The sequence below is a fragment of the Amphibalanus amphitrite genome, unplaced genomic scaffold (genome assembly GCF_019059575.1).
Source record: "Amphibalanus amphitrite isolate SeventyFive unplaced genomic scaffold, NRLGWU_Aamphi_draft 000300F_arrow, whole genome shotgun sequence".
NCBI classification, from domain to species: domain Eukaryota; kingdom Metazoa; phylum Arthropoda; class Thecostraca; order Balanomorpha; family Balanidae; genus Amphibalanus; species Amphibalanus amphitrite.
In genome coordinates, this window is record NW_024881795.1 from 329,875 (window position 1) to 350,556 (window position 20,682).

Sequence of the window (20,682 nt, forward strand, 5' to 3'; positions counted from 1 at the left end):
CGGACGGACGGACGGACGGACGGACGGACGGACGGACGGACGGACGGACGGACGGACGGACGGACGGACGGACGGACGGACGGACGGACGGACGGACGGACGGACGGACGGACGGACGGACGGACGGACGGACGGACGGACGGACGGACGGACGGACGGACGGACGGACGGACGGACGGACGGACGGACGGACGGACGGACGGACGGACGGACGGACGGACGGACGGACGGACGGACGGACGGACGGACGGACGGACGGACGGACGGACGGACGGACGGACGGACGGACGGACGGACGGACGGACGGACGGACGGACGGACGGACGGACGGACGGACGGACGGACGGACGGACGGACGGACGGACGGACGGACGGACGGACGGACGGACGGACGGACGGACGGACGGACGGACGGACGGACGGACGGACGGACGGACGGACGGACGGACGGACGGACGGACGGACGGACGGACGGACGGACGGACGGACGGACGGACGGACGGACGGACGGACGGACGGACGGACGGACGGACGGACGGACGGACGGACGGACGGACGGACGGACGGACGGACGGACGGACGGACGGACGGACGGACGGACGGACGGACGGACGGACGGACGGACGGACGGACGGACGGACGGACGGACGGACGGACGGACGGACGGACGGACGGACGGACGGACGGACGGACGGACGGACGGACGGACGGACGGACGGACGGACGGACGGACGGACGGACGGACGGACGGACGGACGGACGGACGGACGGACGGACGGACGGACGGACGGACGGACGGACGGACGGACGGACGGACGGACGGACGGACGGACGGACGGACGGACGGACGGACGGACGGACGGACGGACGGACGGACGGACGGACGGACGGACGGACGGACGGACGGACGGACGGACGGACGGACGGACGGACGGACGGACGGACGGATGGACGATGGACGGACGGACGGATGGACGGACGGACGGGCTTCCTGACGAATTGACGGAGGGACTGTCGGACAGACGAGCAGACCCATGGATGGACAAGCATGCATACCTACATATAGACAGACGGACGGACGGACGGACGGACAGATTGAATGACGGATAGACGAGCTAACGGTATGACAGACGGAACTGACAGACTTCCAAACTGACGGACTGATAGCTAGAGACGAGGCGAGGCCAAGCCCTCTGTCACGAGGTGAAGTGGCTTAGCTGATTTGATCTGGCTTAGCTAACGGTAACCGTGTTTACATAGGGTTCCCTTAATCTTCCCCTATTTGTCTCTTAAATGTCCCTTATAAAGGAATCCTCTGTCTCCTTTACCTCGCTTCACTACAAATATGGCGCAACTAAGTCATTCTAGAAGCAGTTTGCAATTGTTACTTACCTTTAGGGCTCTCCCAAATAGCTTCCAGACTAGACACTGAGGTAAAAGTGATAGCACATGAAAGCTCAAAGCAAGAACAATCAGAAAACTATCTAGCATTTAACATACTTTAAACGGCTGAGCTATTATTCAAGTAGGTGTAATCACATCCACCGCAATATCAGAACACCGCACCTGTCGAATTCAGGGACCGCGGATTCCGGGGGGCAGGGTGTGCAATTGCACACCCTGAAAATCCTGAGGGTGTGCAAACACCTATTTTTGCACACCCACAGATCGTTGTGGGGGCCCATGCGGCCCTGGCGCTTGAGTGTCCCAAGCCGATTCTCGAGGGCCCCAGCGCGAGCCTGATGGTCCCGCACCGGTGCCTGAAGGCGTGAACACTGAACAGGTTCTAGTGTTATCTCAGGGGTTATCTCAGAACCCCACCCACGCCATTTTTAGCGCTCCCACCGGCTCTTGAGGGCCCAGGCCAGTGACGGATCCAGGGGGGGGGGCAAAATGGGCATTTGCCCCCCACCCCAAACGGCATGATTTTAACATTACGCCTATGGACGATGCATGGAAAGAATCGATAAATTTTTATGGTTTGCCCCCCCCCCAAACCTCTGAGCTGGATCCGCCTCTGGCCCAGGCCGATGCCCGAGGGCCCCAAGTCGATGTCTAAAGGTCCCACGCCGGTGTCTGAGTACCTACATGGCTAGCTCAGGGATCCACGCCAGTTTCTGAGGGCCCTAACCGGCTCTTGAGGGCCCCTGCCCCCTGCCCTCCTTAACACCCTGTTGGGGCCGATGCCTAAGGGTCCCGCATCAGCACCTGAAAGCCCACAGAGTTATCTCAGGGCCCCATACCAGTTTCTGAAGGCCCTCACCAGTCACCGGCTCTTGAGGGCCCCCAGACCGATATCCAAGGACCTCTGGCCAATGCCCGGGGGCGCAGGCCGATGCCCGAGGGCCCCAAGCCGTTACCCGAGGGCCTTACACAGCTATCTCAGGGTATAATGCCACTTTCCAAGGGCCCTAACCGGCTCTTGAGGGCCCCAGGCCGATTCCTGAGATCCCCAGGCTGATGTGAGAGGGCCGACCGACTGAGGCAGCCCCTACGTCAGTTTCTAAGGGCGTCCACGACCGCCGTCTGGTCAAAGCTGCTCTCTGAGGGCCCTAGGCAGGTTTTTAAGTGCACTCAGCTCTTGTTTAGGATCTCACACCAGCCTCTGAGATCGGATGGCTTATGCAATATGCATGCCGCAGAGGAGCCCTTACCGGCTCCTGAGGGCTCCGTGCTGATAGCTGAGGGCCCCATGCCAATACTCGAGAGTCCCATTCAGTAATCTCAGCGCCCTACACCAGTTTGAGGAACGCCGTTCGGCCAAGGCCGACCTCCGAGGAAAAGCCCTTTGCAAGCCTCGGAGTGCCCTCACTTTCTTTTTTAGGATCTCACACCAACCTCTAAAGTCGCAGGGCTAAAGGATGCTTCTGATAACCCTCACTAGCTCGGACCCAAATCGATGCATGATGACCCGACAGAAGTGCCTGAGTAGCCCACACAGTAATCTCAGGGCTCACACCAGTTTCTGAGGGCCTACACGAACGCTTTTTGGCCAAGGTCGATGTCTCGGGGGCCCTATTCAGGCATCGAGGCTACTCGGGCGCCAAGAGACGGTGGGGGACCTCCAGGCGAGCTTGCTTGGTAGTCATAGGCGGCGGAACGGGGAGGGCACCGGGGCACCGTGCCCCCCTTTGATTTGGGCATTTTAACATTAGCCCTATGGGCGTTGCATGGAAAGAATGGGACCAAAAGTCGGCAGTGCCCCCCCCCCCCCTTAATTGAAGGTGTTCCGCCGCTACTATTGGTAGTTGGTACCCCATGGAGCCGGCGAACGGTGTCAAAGAGCCCGGTGTGGGGGCCCAAGAAGCGGCATGGGCATCCATATTTTTATGTACAGCCCACCGCTAAAGTAATGTAGGGTTTTACCAATCTCAACGGTTGGCTTTGACTGGCGATTGTTTAATGCGGAGTGATCGAAAAGAAGATGTCAATAGCTTAAGTTGCAGCTGCAAGGGTGACGATACATATAAGCTACATTCAAAATTTCATTGTAGTCTGGTCAATCGTTCCTAAGCTTCAGAAGCAGAACATACCCATGACTGAAACCCCACATTACTTCTGCTGTGGGCTGTACATGAGGTATTCCAGAGGCCGTTATGGGACCTTCAAAGACCGTGTGCGGTGCGCCGGTGACCCTTAGAATTGCCGGCGTTGGGTCTCAGGAGCTGGCGTGCGGCCTTTATGGGGCCGTAGAGCAATGGGGAAGCTAAGGGGGCCGGAGGCCAGACCCCCATAGGTCATAGGGGCCAAATCGATGGGCCCAAACATCCCGCCGGCCGTGTTTTATTGTTGTTTATTTAAGTTTTATTTTTAAACTAATTCATGTAATCCATGATAAAAAGAAGTGTGCCAACATCAACTGTGCAAAAGGGCTCTCTGAGACCCGTAGGGGCTCTTGAAGGTCACTGTAAGCCTTTAGGGGGCCTGCTTGGGAAAATCGGAGATCGATTTGGATCACGTTGCATGCATGCATGTGCATTTACTCTGCTCATGCATCTCCTGACCGTAAGATGCTCGCTCAGTCATCTTACGACCGTCAATTTTGAAGGTTTTCCCGCCCCGCTTCTTTAGAATCGGCTTATTCCGGAGCAGTGGCGGCGCTGACTTTTTGGAAGGGGCCCGGCGTGAGATGGGGGGCCCAATCGCCACATCTTGCACACCCTACGAGAATTTGAATCCGCGGTCCCTGGTCGAATTTCCGCCTTGACTTTCTGCCGTTTATGCGTTAATGCCACTTAAAAATCCTCAGTCGGCGCACGTGCGCTTGTCGAGTCGGGGACCACCAGTCGGACGATTCGGAACTGCCGGCCAATCAGCACGCCGCTTTTGTGATGTGATAGTTTGAGAACCACTGGATATGGTAGCGTAGCAGCTTTTGGAAAGGCGCTACGCTACCAAATCCTCCCCTATTTGTCGCTTAAAGAGGGAATTGAAGGGCAGGATAAAATTACTTCAAAATATGAATTGTTGAATTTCGAGTATTAAATAAGCCCAATTTATATTGTTTACAGCATAAACGATGCTTAGTATGCTTCTAACAACAATAGCGTCCATAGCAACGTTACACGCGAGCGCTATGATGCCTAAAATTCGATCTGAAAATAGGGGAGAAATAGGGGAAGATTAAGGGAACCCTATGTAAACACGACTGGTGTCGCGTATGCAAGTCCAAATATTTCGGCCAATATTGTTTGGCCTTGGTCACTGGACAACTAGAATAACCCTATAGTGAGTGTATCTAGATATTCTTAACTTGGAATCTCCTACATGGTTGATAGCGCGCGGGGATATGATTTTTTTGTCTGTGAATTTAATTTAGAATTTTGGGTATCGCTGCAATGTGAGCTATACTTATAGGGTTATTCTAGTTGTCCAGTGACCAAGGCCAAACAATATTGGCCGAAATATTTGGACTTGCATACGCAATACAATCCCAGTGAATTCCGATAAAGTTTTATATCTACAAACATAAACCTGGGAAAAATATGACTCTAAAACAGCACGACTGGTGTCATCCATCGGCTCTTCTTGGCTTTCGCATGAAATTGAATTAAGGCCATTCAGCTGAGATGCCATGAAACTGTTTTCTGGAGAGAAGGATTCGTGGTTTTGCCAAAGAGGATTTATTATTCCTTGAAATATTTTATATGCCGACACGCTAGCATGTTATGTGATTATTGCTGCACTTAAGTTATTATTCTCTCTATATCGTATGGCTCAAATATTTTGGCTTTCACCAGTAATGGCCAAATCAACATAGCCGACAGCTCATTGGCCTAATATCCTGCAGCACTTTGACTGGTTTCCCACTCCCAGGACCCATTTCGGCGTCGTGTTTCACTTTCCGGCTATCAGACCCATCAAAGTGTAGTTCCCACCTACCCAAATCCACAAATAGGCGAATTCCCAACAGCCAGGAGCTATACGGATGTGCTCATTTCGCATTGGCGATGCTCCAAGCTCCAGCCCTTGTGAGCTGCCGGTTGACGTATATCGGCAGTGGCCGGCGATCTTGGCAAGGTGCCAGCGCCTGGTGGGCGACCCTTGGTGACCTAGCTAAGGCTGGTCCGAAGTAGCGGCTTAGTGGCACACTGGACTTGCACCGAATGAAAGAAGGGCGGGTGTAGTTTTGCGCTGGTTCCTTGTGAGATTGATTGATTAGACAGATAAGCTGTCATTGGAACTAGACGAGCAGCTTGTTGGGTTGGAACTGGATTCTTTGAAACTGGAGGGATTAGAGTTATGATATCCATCTCAAGAGCTCTCTTTCTCCCTGGTCTTATTTCTTACTTCCTTCCATTTCTCTCTCTCTCTCTCTCTCTCTCTCTCTCTCTCTCTCTCTCTCTCTCTCTCTCTCTCTCTCTCTCTCTCTCTCTCTCTCTCTCTCTCTCTCCCTCCCCCTCCCCCTCCCCCTCCCTCCCTCCCTCCCTCCCTCCCTCCCTCCCTCCCTCCCTCACCTTCCCTCTCTCTCCCCAAAACACCTGCCAATCCAACTGACCACCTCTCCACGTCACCCCACGTCCCACACCACACTCCACCCCACCCTATTTTGCCTGCGTCGTCACCACCGGTCTCCCAGGAGCCTCCCACCACCACCACCACCGCCGCCACCACCACCGCCGCCGCCGCCGCCGCCGCCGCCGCCGCCGCCGCCGCCGCGGGCACGCCGGTGGAAGTGGGTCGTCGACCTCCTCGGCTCGGCTCGGCGGTGCTGGAATGCACCCGTCTGACGTCACAGCCGGCCTCCTCGTCGGCTCGTGGCCACATGTGGGGATGGTCGGTTCCGCTAGACTGACGACGATCGGCGAATTTGATGGATTGAGACGTCGAAGCTAGGTGGCTTATTTTGGATATTATTCGACATAAAGTTTTCGTTTTGAAGTGTGTAGAGCTATGTGCTACGATATTCAGTTCACGGCTAAGTATATTAGTTTGCAGGCGTTTAGCACCGCTATACTGACCTATTTTGGTGCAGACTGCGCCGGTTCGGCCGAAGTTCTCTGATGTTATCAACTGGTGTTCCTAGAGGTCGGAACACCGGTATCTATTGAGAAGCTAGCCTACAGGGCGAACGGTGACTCTTAGATAGTGCTGACTACCCGGCTGGGTAAGCAATGTGGGTCACATGAGTCAAGGGAGAGCTATGAGTGGAAATTAGACGCGAATCATCGACTCATGTTGATGTGACGAAGAAATCCGGTGGTAGAGCCTAGCTCTCCATCGCAGTCTCGTGGTGCTAGCGACTTATGTATCGTTAGAGTCTCCATGATGGGTGCTTTCAATCTCTTGTCTTCGGGACTGTGGTGCTAGCGACCTATGTTTCGTTGCAGTCTCTCGGTGCTAGGCACTTGCCCTTCGTTGAAGTCTCCTGAGTGCTGGCAGCTCCAATACTTTTCCATGCGTTGTAATTTGCTGCTAGATGGCTTGAGAGGGTCGCCGTGGTGTTAGTAGCCCACTCACAGTTGCAGTCCCCTCGTTGGCAACTGCTTTTGATGCAAGCAAATTGACAAACGTCCATACAAACGACTAAACGTTGCCGCTCGGATTTTCGGCTTTTGGTGCTAGTGACTTATCCACGGCTGCAGTATCTTGGTGTTAGCTTGTCATGCTCCGCTGCAGTCTCCCGGTGTTATCTTTACATCCGATGTCGCAGTCTCTTCTTGGCTACTGTAGTGTCCACGGGCCGTATCGTGCCGGCTTGACCCCGGTTCTTGGTCGCTCCCTTCTTCACTAGCTGACCACTACAGTAGAGAGAGAGAAAGAGAAAGAGAGAGGGGAAAGAGATTAGAGAAGAGTCTGGAATAGAGAGAGAGAGGGAGAGAGAGAGAGAGAGAGAGAGAGAGAGAGAGAGGAGAGAGAGAGAGAGAGAGAGAGAGAGAGAGAGAGAGAGGAGAGAGGAGAGAGAGAGAGAGAGAGAGAGAGAGAGAGAGAGAGAGAGAGGGTCAGGAATGGCGAGCGAGTACGTGTGTCGGCAAAGGGTAGAGTAGGTATGGGAGTGGAGGGAAAGAGCGGGAGGGGAGCGCCGGCCGCCCCATGTCCGACCTGTTTGTCTCGGAGTACCGACGCGCTGGAACGCGGGGCGATGGGACGGTAAGTGGCGATTTAATCACGGTGGGACGGAGCCCGAGCCCACGGGACGGCGCGCCGGTGGACGGTCGGACCGCCCGGAGTCTGTACCGTGTCCCGGATGGCTGATGGAGGGCGATGGAGTACCAGAGCAGGTCCTGTTCCAAATCAGATGCACGACTTATACGATGGAGAGAGCCATAGACACACCAAAACACTCAGTGACTTAAAGTAAAGGGACATGTTCTCTAATGTCAGAACTGATTTTCTGGAATTTTCGAGTGTGGCGATTGACACAGCTTTTCCGATCCCATATTCGTTCTAAATCCACTCTGATCACAAATCAGCGTCTACCGAACCGCTGCCTTTTACGTCGCCCTCTGATTCCATTCAGCGGCCGCGGCTGTTAGCGGCGGTGGCGGGGTCGTTGACTGGGCCCGGCTCCCAGCGGCCCCTGGGGGCAGGTGGACCGCGTGAGACGCGCACCTCAGTCGACGCCAGCTGTCGGACGGTGTGCTCAGAGGGCTGGCCAATGACCGCCAGTTGTGCCTGGTACCGGGGGTATATATGGGGAGGGGGATGGTGTGGGATTGTGGGTATATGGGGTGGACTGACCGCCAGTTGTGACTGGTACTATATAATACTGAACGAGGCCGGTGTAAATAAATTTTCAAGACCGAGGTCCTTACTGGATTTTTGAACGAGGCCGAAGGCCGAGTTCAAAAATCAGTAAGGACTGAGGTCTTGAAAATCTATCACCGGCCGAGTTTGGTATGTATTTTACTGTATGCCAACGATAAATTAACCCGCGCACCGACGGGGGTCTGCGCCAACTTAGTACCGACGGGGGGGGGGGCGGATGACCGCCCCCCCCCCCTGAGATCTCGAGAACGAAGCAAGATAGCGACAAGCGGTAAACGGCATCGGATACGCACGGACAAGGTCTACAATTTTTACTAAGGTCATTTTCAGGTCAGGTCAAAGATGACGTCACAGGGGTCGAAAAAGTCAAAATGGCGGCGCTAGATATGGAGAGGGTTTTTCTCGAATAACTTTCGAAGTAGTCAATATAGGAACAAACTAAGGGCATCATCGTGATCCTCTCGTCAATCCGCATCGAATGATATATATGTTGACCTCGAAAGGTCAAGGTCAAAGGTTGACCTCAGGTCACGTGACCTCGAGGTCATCATGTATATCATTCGATGCGTCTTGACGAGCTGAACACAATGAGACCATCCGCGCGGCTGTATCTTGTTCCTGTAAGAGTTATTGGCAAAAAACCTTTGGTGACCTTTGATGACGTCACATGACCTTACAGCTGCCCAACAGCAAAACAGACCTCAAGGTAGTGAAGGTTGATCGTATGTGAAGTCATGTATGGTATATGGGGCCATTCCGACCCGTTTTAGTGGTAAAAACAGGGAGTTGATTTTTCCCCCATTGACTTATAATGGGGAGGTCGCGAAATTGACCTGACCTTAGGTCACCGACATCAAAATTCCGAGATAAACAAATTGTAGCTACTAATGACCTAATAACATCCTGCGACTTTCAAAGGCCTCCGACATCTACTGTAGCTCTGGCACGGTGACAAAGTTGCAAAAAAGTGACTTGAGGTTGGGTCATTCAAAGTGACCTGGTGACCTGACCTTAAAAGTTAGGAGGTTCAAACTTGCACACCATGTGTAAAATTGATGAGAGAATAGTCATACCAAATTTCGCGGCGCTACGCGCCGCGGTTTTCCCGCTATCCGCGAAAAACCTCAGGGGGGGGCGGATATCCGCCCCCCCCCCCGTCGGTGCGCGGGTTAATTTTCTGGACCGAAGCTCTTAGCCGACTTAGGAACGAGACCATCCCAAAATGTTGGCTTAAGTGCATTCTGGTAATGCATTTTTGACCGTGGTCAATTTGCTTACACCAGTTATTACCACACCCCTCTGGTTAATGTATTTGAATAGGCCAGGCATACAGTAACGGGGGTATATGGGGTAGCCAATGACCGGTCGTTGTGACTGGTACCGGGGGTATATGGGGTGGTGTGGGTATATGGGGTGGACTGACCGCCAGTTGTGCCTGGTATCGGGGGTATATGAGGTGGACTGACCGCCCTTTGTGCCTGGTACCGGGGGTATATGGGGACGGTGTGGGATTGTCGGTATATGGGGTGTACTGACCGCCAGTTGTGACTGGTACCGGGGTATGTGGGAGGGATTTTTGGGATGGTTCCGGGGGTATATGGGATGGTATAACTGGTTACGTAATGTATAATGTATGTCTATGGCACAACGAACCTGGTTGTTGATATAGCTATCGGTGCCGCGTCAAAGTTGGCACCGATAACTCACTGAATCCGTAATGTGGGCACACTGGGACCAGTTATTTGCCACAATGAAATAACTGTGAACGACTGTTATAAAAGGTTCGTGAAATGAGCAGACGAGCATTCGACAGATCAGTTTTTTTCGTAAAAAATACATAACATCGATGACTTACATTGATATAACATGGCTATAATTCAATTTCCCATTTAATACTACGTTATAGCAATAAAACGCCATTGTATAATCGGAAGGTAATACATGTTGTAATGTGTCACTGCGAGGTCAAGTGTGTCATTGTCAGTGTCACGAGAAGGTGTGTCAACTGCCAGTGCCGTGAGGTGTACTAGCGTCAACTGTCAGTATTGTAAGGAGGTGTTCAGCTCGTGACACTTTTGTTCTTCCCCAGGTGACGAGTGTGATGGTCTGAACGTGAACGTCAACTGCGGCCAGCGCGCCCGCTCCAAGCGGCAAACGGAGAACGACGGCCTCTACGAGGTGGAAATCAGCTTCCCGGCTCAGAAGTGAGTACAAAACAGCAGCTCATGGTCTCGTAATTAGTTACGCTCAATGATTGATTGAGTGTGGAATGGCTTATTGAACATCTGGTACCGGGGACATTGCGTCGACGGGCTTTTGAATGAGGAAGACAGTTTGCGTCATCAGCTCATTTGAGAACATGTTGAAATCTATTATGGTGGTGCAGACTCTATTGCATATTTTGAAGTAATCCTGCATTACTATATCGGGTTGCGATGTTCCGTTTTTTTTTAAGAAGATGTGAAACTGTAACCATGAATGAATGGATGAATATCCATTATCTAGGCATAAGCGGACTTGCTTATCATCGTTTTTATTTTACTAGGGATAAATAAATGTTGTACATGTTTCCGCGATTCACACCAGCTGAAAGTTTTGCCGTAACTATTCCCGAGTTTTCAATTGACCAATGTCGTCCGTTCGTTACAGCGGACCGGTCACAAACGCCGACACCAACCAGGCAGCTGATGTTCAGGCGCTCATAGAGAGGATCATTCTGGAAAATGTGAGTTTGATTACATCTAGGGCCGTGAAGAATGTTCTGGGGCTAGTGTCTTGTGATAATGTAATGCTGTAAAACGGTTTGCTTCATACCCTCTTCCATGCTGGTTTCGTTTTTATTCAGTGAGTCTAGCGTACAAATGCTTCTATGCATTCTACAAATAATTATTTGTACGTTTCTTTGCATATGTATTTCATAGCGAGCAGCTCGACGTGAAGACGGTTATTTGTTTCATATAGCGTACCTACATTTGTTTGTACTAGTCTCAATACTTATTGGTTTGATGTTGTTCTTTGATTTGCAGTCCCATCTGCCTTGTGTTACCGGCTCCATTACCTGTGCATCATTCAAAGGTTGTTTCCCTTCTGCCCCGTATAACCGCTGTTTGTTTCGAGGTGAGTTTTGACATGACTTTGCGCTCATTTTAGGGCGAATTTGACGTTCAGTCTCAGCTGCCTAACGTGGTCCCTGACCCGGCCTCTCTGGAACTGGGCTCAGAGTACTACTGTGAACCCGGAAAGGTAGTCTTCGGTGACCAGTGTGGTAAGTGTAACGGCGGGTCAGCGTAAATTGGGTAACTAGTGGGGAAAGGAATAACTCATGCTGGGTAAATGAGAAGGTAATAATCAAACGATATGCTGGGAAGGGTTTACTAGTGTTATAAGGAGCGGCGATACCATTGAAGGGATCATCGATGTGTGACCGAGTCTAAGATTATGCACAGGAAAGAACAGCCTGTTTAAAACTAATGGATCAATGTGTGAATATGATTCTTGCATGTCTGAAGTTTCTGCAGCGCTCCGTGAAGCTTTGAGAGCTGACAAATTTATAGTCATTATAGCTCAGCTGAATTTAACAATGCCTCACTGCGCCATGCAGTGACACTCTACCAATTCTAAGACAGACTGATCTGACCTTATCTGACCTGACCTGACGTCATTTCACAGTATCCTGCGCGGCGGGTACGTTCTACGAGCGCTCCACGGGCACCTGTGTGAAGTGTGCACTGGGTACCTATCAGGATCAGCTGGGGCAGTCGTCGTGTATCCCCTGCCCGGCCATCGCCGGCCGACCGGGGGTTACAGCCATCCGCGGCGCGCAGAGCGTCGGCGAGTGCAAAGGTGAGTAACAAGGAGAGATGGAGGAACGCGAAGAGAATGGCTGTTTCAGTGTGATTGAAGCACTTTTTTAGTTTTCTGCGTCATAGTTGTGTTTGTCGTTGAATGGCGGGAGAATTAATTGCCTGGACCTCTTGATATCAATTACCTCGGCATGAACTGCGTGCAGGCTGATTGAAGTGAAGACCTTCATTTTGTTTGAGGCTCTTTTGACTTATTTTCACTAATTCCCTCATCTAACGGTTTGTTATCTTGCAACTTTATCAGTTGTCACTTGCTTCTGCAGACTCCCTCTGCTCTCAAACTCTATCTGTGTGCCCAGCTCCCCAAGTATACTGTGCTCTTTTTAGCTGTAACCCACCCGTCTCCTGCATTCTCTCTAACCCTGCCTTTCCTGTCCCCAGAGCGTTACTGTATTTTCCATCTCTAACCTCCCCCCTCCCCCTCCCCAGAGCGCTGCTCCGCCGGCCGCTACTACGACAACGAACTGCTGCGCTGTCACGCCTGCGGCTTCGGCAACTACCAGCCTGAGGAGGGACAGTTCTCGTGCTCCCCGTGCGGGCCCGGCCTGACCACGCGCACCTCGGAGAGTGTCACCGGAGAGGTGAGACGGGACATTACCGTAGGGAAAAGTCGCGGAGTTTACCATTTCATTTTTCTAAGGCTATGTAATTTATTAATTAATTAAGGCCCGTAATTTCTTTCTTCAGTGTTAGTTTCTACAATGGAAAAGACCGTGTTAGTTGTTAATTTCTGTCGGTTAGTCGAGTTTATACAGCTGTATTTGTGAAGGACGACTCAATTTTGACCGACTTTGACCGGTGTTGTTCACTTTTAACATTTTAACGCTTTAGCACTGGTTTTGCCAACCCATAGAAAGGATATTTGAGCTCGCGTCTGCTATATAGAGAATGCTTAACTTCTGCCAAGGACAGGGCGAACTCTTTTCCTGCTCCTCACATGTGTTGTAATTTACATGGATCGAGTGTGTAACTCACCCCGTCCCCACTCCCCACAGGAGTGTAAGCCCGAGTGTGACGACGGTGAGCAGCTCTCTCTGGACAACTCGTGCCAGCCGTGTGCACGTGGCACGTACCGCACACGTGGCGAGCAGCCAGCCTGTGTGGCCTGTCCCGAGGGAACCACCACACTGGACCTGGGCTCGAGCACGGTGGAACAGTGTTCACTGCCCATCTGCCGCGAGGGTAAGGATAACACGGGGTTAGGGTTAGCGTATGGGAGGATAACCACAGGACAAAGGAAAACATAAGGTGTTTAGGGGGAGTGGGTTGGGACTTGGGATACTACAGAGGAAGTAGCGTACTATTTGGGATTTCGTTGCGGAAATCAAATATTTTGTGGCAGTTTATGTGGACATAAATGTCGGTGTTTGTGTGACATGCATTTTAGAATGTGAACGCTGCGTTTGCATCGATGTTTTGTATGCACTAAAGAGCATGTATTGCCGTTTTCATTACACGAGATGCTTAAGCTTCGGCAAGATACCATGTTTTACGTGAGAGCATTGCACCGTTATCCGCATAGATGCATAGACGCATAGTCTGTACTTTGCTCAATTTCGCTAAGAATGGTAAGGTATGTTTGTGCTGGTATGATAGTTACACTGTTGTATCATGTGCTCTAAGTCGCTCACTCGCTCGTTTCCCGTGTTCCACAGGCACCTTCCTGAACACGACGGACGGCAACCGATGTATGGAGTGTCCTCTGGGCACGTACCAGCCCAAGTCGCAGCAGACGGCGTGCATTGAGTGCCGGCCCGATACCACCACAGAGCAGGTCAGTCACAGTCACAGTCAACAGTCAGTTAGTGATACTGTCACTCATCAATCACTGAAGTCCCAGTCAGACAGTCTCAGTCAGTTACTGAAGTCACAGTCATAGTCTGGCGTCGTTGCAACATTAGTAGACATTGTTGCTGGAAATACCTGCGCTACAATGCTGTAATGTTATGACTCATTTTAAAGTCACGTTCTTGGGGTTCTAAAGAGCACAGTGCAATGCCATAAAAGATCAAAAGATTTAAGTATTTGTTTCTAATTAGCTCAAATACTTAATTTCTAAGTATTTGTTTCTAATTAGCTCATCCGTTATCCCCCACCAGTCTCCGTTTCCGCTAAATAATGTGGCCTATCTAACCACTGTTCCCCCTCGCCCTCAGGTTGGTGCCACCAGCGCTGAACAGTGCGTAAACCCGTGCGACGGAGCCGGAGACCAGAAAAAGTGTGACGCCAACGCCATCTGTCTCATCAACACCGAAACAAACGCCTTCAAGTGCGAGTGCAAACTGGGCTTCGAGGGCAATGGCTTCAACTGTACTGATCGCTGTGAAGGCTTCTGTGACAATTCTGGAGTCTGCGCGAAGGACGAGCGAACGGGAATGCCCAAGTGTAGCTGCGTTGGCTCCTTCACTGGTGAGTAGACTCCTCTTAAAGATCAGTATTTAGATTCAGGTGCATGTAGATGTGGATTACGAGCAGAAAATATGGACTGGAAAAAATATCTTGGCTCGCTTTGTATTGTGATAGAGCAAAACCATTTAGGTCAATACAGAGCTCGTGCCTTGTTCCGTTTTTATCGGGTGTTTACAAAAGCTGAGTTATTACCAAAAGACTTAAGGGATACCTGATCAGGCTGAGGAGATCTAGTTCAACAGGACAGCGGGCGTGGCTTGCAACTGCTTCATTTCTTACCTTCTAACCGCTCTAACCAACCAACCCCCCCCCCCCTGTCCGCAGGTGAGCGGTGTGTCGAGAAGTCCAAGTTCGCCTACATCACCGCTGGAGTTGCCGGTGTCGTGGTTCTCGCCATCGTCTGCGTGCTATTCGTCTGGATGATCTGCGTCCGAGCCAACAAGAAGAAGCAGCAGGAACCAGTACAGAAGGCCATGACGATCCCGCCGGATGCTGCGTCGCAGGTGAGCGGTGGCAGAGACATCTAGTGGTGTGTGGTGGAAGTTTTAGTTTAGGGTGGTGATGGTAACTCTAGGGAGGGCGCTGGGTATTGATTTGCGATGACAGTGTCCGGGAGTCGTTTCCTATTTCTTCATCGCCCCCACGCATTCAAACTTTTAGTGCGGATTTTAGTCAGGGCTTATGAATAAATGCAGTGTATTGTCGTATTCAGTAAATCACATCACACCCTATAATAGCGGTCATCAATGAACTTATCCAAGTCCCCTGGTCCCAGCACTACAACGTGTAAACACGCTCATTGCGAGCCAAACATTGTATGTATGCTTCTATCCACTTAGAGTTATCAACATCAACCACCTTCACCCCTGACGTTTACCTATTCTCGCTGACAGGTGAACTTCTACTACGGCGCGCCTACTCCGTACGCTGAGAGCATCGCTCCTTCCCACCATTCAACCTACGCACACTACTACGACGAGGAGGATGACGCCTGGGAGATGCCCAACTTCTACAACGAGACCTACATGAGGGACGGGCTCCACCCGGGTAAAGCCAACAGCCTGGCGAGGTCGAACGCCAGTATCTACGGAGCGGCGCGTCAGGACGAGCTGTACGATCGGCTGCGCAAACACGCCTACACCGGCAAAAAGGGTTAGTTGAGAGCGGGGACAGGGGGGGGGGTGTTTTATGTGTTGGTCAGGTGCCCAGTAGTGTTACCGGGCGTTGTTGGTGTTTGGGCCTGGTTAAGTCTCACATCGCCTTTCCAGGGCAAGTCTGATGTAAATTTCAGCTGGTTTCATTCCAGTTATGATGCGATTCCGAATAAAATATAGTTCATCAGTGAGGTTATTTTAATTTTCTACTTTACATCTTTCTTGAAATGTCACGATCTGTCAAAGGGCATCCTGCACCATGTTTAATGACTACATAGAACTGTAAAATCTCAAACACCAGACAGGTACGAATAACCTAAAAGTGCTTGTGGAAGTGGCAAACGCCTCAAATACACGCTTAACCCAGCAATGCTAGGCATGCAAGCTGAACCCTTAGATACCACAAAACTAACCAAACTTCCTCCTTTCCGCAGACAAGAACGACACGACAGACGATAGCGACGACCAGGCCCGCTAGTGGTTCCGTGCCAGGGGAGAAGGCAGCCCGTCCAACCAGCCTGCGAGTCTGGGAGGCCGAGCGGCCCCCCGGACTCCGGAGCGGGGCATTTACCGGACGTTGCAGCCGAGCCCTGGGGTTACGGGCGGCTGGTAGCGTCGGCTCAACACGCGACTGCCGCGAGAGAGCCCACTTTTCTGGGCGGGTGGGCGATGCCGGCGTCACGAGGATCGTAACGTGTCGTAACGGTCGTAACGTTACGAGGAGGTCGTAACGTGACGTGGAGACGATCGTAATGTGTCGTAACGATCGTAACGCACCGTCGTAACGATCGCAACGTGTCGCAAGGATCGTAACGTAACGTCGTAACGATCGTAACGTTACGAGACGCTCGCCAAGAGACCCGGTGCGGTCGGTCGCAGAGGCCAGCCGCCGGATCCGTCCAGTGCTCAGTTTTCATGTACCATTTTACCTAAGTTATTGTATGCACGAGTGGGAAGTACCGTGTGTTGGGATATCATTGGAGGGGAGGGATGGGATGATGGGAGGGGTGGGGTCGCTTGGGTGTCGAACTGCAAAAGGACTGCTTTTGTGGTGTGTTTTATAAGTGAGGCGTCGGTGTGAATGAGATTCAGAATGTTTGTAAATGTGTTAAGTGTCAGATTTTGCGTTTGAAGGATGACCTGTCGTGCTGTCATGTATTCCAGTTCTGTCAAACTATGTCAGATGTCATGACAATATCGCGATGCATCATGAGATCTGTCAAACTATATCGGATGTCGACAATTCTAGCACAATGAAAGATCTGTCTCATGTCGGATCGCTGCCGTGCTGTTTTGTATGATAGATCTGCTATAATATGTGAAATATCCGTCCAGACTTACTAGCATGAATCGAGTTGACACTGGATATTCTGAATAAATGGACGACGCCAAAACGAGGATTTAATTCAGAGGAAGGTTGTGATTAGCGGTAACCTGACAAAAAATCGTAAAGCAGAGGAATGTAAGGCAGAAGATCGCAGAAAGTTGATTTGTTTGTTTGTTTGTTTTGTTGGGTTAGGCCCTTTCGGTCTGACAAGACCATTGCAGAGCCGGAAGGATGATAGGAATTAGGGGGAGACATTGGTCTGGGCAGGCACCCTAGTGAGTCGCCGGGGCTGAGCCCGTCCAGAGGACAAGCCACCCAGCCCCCAGCCCCAAGGTACTCACTGCACCCGGCTACGGGGTGCGCTCCCTCGGGAACAGCGGTGCCGCTCCAAGGGAGCAGCCCGCATGAGATAAAGTTGCCTGTCCAGCCCGGAGGGGGATTGCGGCGTGGAGGAGAAGGATTTCAGTATCCTGAGGATAGAAGCACGGAACGGTGCAGAAAGTTGATCGTATGCAAAATATCTTAGTGGATAAAGATCGCACGGCATGATGCGTAACGTAATGTCGTTTATTTCTAGAACGATATTACGCAAATCACGCAAACTCGCAAAAAAAATGCACGCAGAAAACGCATAGTGTAGCTCAGCCTTTAGACGTCAGGCATCGTCGCACAAGTGCATCTCACGGCGGCTGGACACGGAAAGAGCGTGACCTGCACTGACGTCCCGCCCCCCCCCCCCCCTGGCCGGCGCCGGGGTCGGGACGGCACGCGATTGGTCAGCCGGCCACGTGACAGGTCGCGCATGACGTCACGTACGCCCTCAGAAGAACGCTCGCGAGACAAAACGACTCAACTAAATTACAAAAAAGCGCCATACACCATTTACTCATGCTGCCACAGGTTATGTCATCATCACCAAGATCACTTCATGAAATCGATGTTCGTATGCGTACCTACCTATATTTTGCACTTTTCGATCATATCTTCACTCGCAGGGTATTTCATATTTCATCTCAACAATTCCATTTAACAAAGGTCAATGATTGTCACTCAGTGTACCATTCAATACCTACCTTGTTCGAGTAAGTAAAATATGTCTATTTGTTAGACCGAAGTGTTATCTTGGCGTTTTTTCTCTGCCGAAACGCAGTGCACGTTATTGCAGGCAGCAGCAACATGTAAGATGTACCTAATCTTTGTGGTTATGTAACATACGCTTACAAAGGTTTTGATAATTACTGCAACTAGCAAATTGAACTGAAGCTGCTTGGCGCTTCCAACGCAGACTCCAGCCTTCATAATTATCACATGGGCGACATGTGAACAGACTGCTGAGTGCTGGCGATCGCATATTGATATTGAACCGACAGGCTACCATTATCCTCCGTTTCATGGAATACGCCGTAGCGGATTCAGTAAATCCACAGTTCTTAGTCATTCGGCCCACGCTTGTCAAATGTGCAAAATAGGGTAGGCACTTTGTTCGGTCAGTGACTATGGAACGACGATCTAAAGAGCCATTAATAAAAATTAAATCTGAAAATGCGTGAAAATGTTGGAAAATAAAATAACCGAAGGTTTGTTGTCAATAGTTAAAACACTATTCTTTAGAATTGTGTTTTTCTATTGAAAAACAAATCTGAGTTCCCTGACAATTTGGCAAAAGCTGCCTGAGATCAGTAATCGATGATTATTTTTACTCAAATGTCATTGAAACAATGGTACAAATAGCCAAATAGAAAAGGGCCACCTTCGTGAAATATGAAGATATCGTTGTTTTTCATTTTGACATTATTATTTTTCATTTTCTTTTTAAAACTGGTGCCAGAAGTGCACAATTCGCGAAAAAGTATTTAAAACTATTTAACATATTGGTACTATGTTGATACTCTCTACGGCACCTACTGTATGATGGCATAGCGATGACGTCACACTCAAGCCAATCAGCGTTCAGAAGACAGACTCGTCGGATTGTGTCAGATAAGCTGATTGGTTAAAGCTGAGCTGGTTGGAGCTGATTGGTAAAAAAACAAAGCCTCGCCGCGGGTGGCTGTATTGTCGGATAAGAACGCATTCCTGGGATAAGGACGCATTCCTGGCGTATTTTCTTTTAAAATTGCCGATAACTACGAATGGAGGCCGAAATCGGCCGTAAGGAGGTAGACCGATAGGTTTTCGGACACGGGCTACAAGATGGCTATCTGATTATTAGCCTCTTAAACATTAGCGAGGGTTCATCATACCAACAAAATACCAAACACATTAGGATTGAAATACCAAATACCGAGTTGGTATCGGTTTGGTATCGGTATACCAAAAAGTTGGTATTGGTATCCGATTGACATCTCTACTGGTGTGCATTTGTGCTGGCGTCTGAGCTCTGCTCCCGCCCTGCTCAGACGCAATCTTCTCTATGACACAGCCAAAGCTGACACAAGGGAAAACTCAGCGTGGGGCAGTCCCAGTCCGCCCACTCCCCCGAAGAGCGGATGTAGATACAATCGGCGTTGTTGGTTTCGCCCCAGTTGTTGGGCTCGCCGCGCATCCACCAGGCTGCAGAGGGCGACACTCGTCCGCAGGTGTCCTTCCCCATCCACGTGCCTTCGGTGACCTTGTCAGTGACTCCCAACCAGACATCATCGCCAACAGCCAGATTGATAGCGCACTGGTTCTCGGCTTCCGAACGGGGCACGGCCAGGTGGGCGCCCAGCAGCGCGGCGCACTGGCCCTCCGCTACGGCGTAGTGCACCTTCTCTAGGGCGAGTCGATGGTAGCAGCGACCGGCGCAGCGCGTAAAACCGGGGGGACAGCTGCAACGCGAGCCGATGGTTCCTGGAATAGAACAGAGACGACTGAAATATGAGGGTCCATAACACTGCGTTTCCATGACACGTCTAAATCGGTTTAGCGAAATTTCACGTGCGTTTTTCTCGGATACCATTCACCTTATGCAAAAAAAAATGAGCGTATATACTATATATGGTTTTAGCTAGCACCTAATCCTATCTTCATATTTTTAAATGATGCCTAAATGCTATGATGGAGCAAATCCGGTCCCGTAGCTCAGTTGGTAGAGCGTTGGACTCCGCGTGGTGAGAGCACGCGTTCCCGGTTATAACAGTCCGGGTTCGAAGCACGACGGGCGCTTGACATTTATGGGCCTCCTGACTACGAAAGTGGTGGTTTTCTACCACAGATGCCCGTCGAGGTCGGAATTTCCAAATACGCTCCCGGCAGGTATGGTTGCGGTTGGTGGCAGGCCGTAGCCAGGCGAAGTCAGTGAGGGGACCGGCCCTGCGCGGCTATGTGCGCACGTTAAACTTTAGACTCTAAATTCTGCCATAGAACTGGAATTGCGCGATCGGAGGGTAGAGGGCAGGGTCACTGCAACAAGCTTCGCTTAGCGGTGGCTCTGTCCTTGTGAATCCTTCCAATCAAAAGGTTTGGACTAAATTTATTTTTTAAATCTATTTTGCAACTTGTGCCATGGAACGGCTTAACTTGTGCCATGAAAACGTAGACTAAGATGAACAAAGGGAAATAAGTACCTATTAAACTTTTTTGTCGTTTTCTTTTTAAGTCGAAGTTTTTGAAGGTGACCACTGGTGATGTCAATTAGGTACAGAAAATCGGAATACCGATACCAAACCAATTAAAGGGACCCTCCCGGCTCTCACCTTCAAAAAAGTTAATGAATTAGCATGAAAGTGATGTCGCTAGG

At 50.9% G+C, this 20,682-nt stretch overlaps 1 protein-coding gene across 1 annotated transcript in view; it reads left to right on the forward strand.

Annotated features, from left to right (window-relative positions):
• LOC122387849 overlaps window positions 1–17,028 on the forward strand; it is an 85,573-nt gene extending 68,545 nt beyond the window's left edge. The window contains exons 64-74 of the mRNA XM_043378409.1: window positions 10,298–10,412; window positions 10,858–10,933; window positions 11,359–11,473; window positions 11,878–12,051; window positions 12,501–12,652; window positions 13,067–13,253; window positions 13,727–13,845; window positions 14,228–14,480; window positions 14,805–14,983; window positions 15,374–15,632; window positions 16,069–17,028. Of these exons, the coding sequence (XP_043234344.1) occupies window positions 10,298–10,412; window positions 10,858–10,933; window positions 11,359–11,473; window positions 11,878–12,051; window positions 12,501–12,652; window positions 13,067–13,253; window positions 13,727–13,845; window positions 14,228–14,480; window positions 14,805–14,983; window positions 15,374–15,632; window positions 16,069–16,112 (1,673 nt within the window). The 3' untranslated portion in view covers window positions 16,113–17,028. The remainder of the gene's footprint in view (window positions 1–10,297; window positions 10,413–10,857; window positions 10,934–11,358; window positions 11,474–11,877; window positions 12,052–12,500; window positions 12,653–13,066; window positions 13,254–13,726; window positions 13,846–14,227; window positions 14,481–14,804; window positions 14,984–15,373; window positions 15,633–16,068) is intronic.
• The last annotated feature ends 3,654 nt before the right edge of the window (window positions 17,029–20,682 follow it).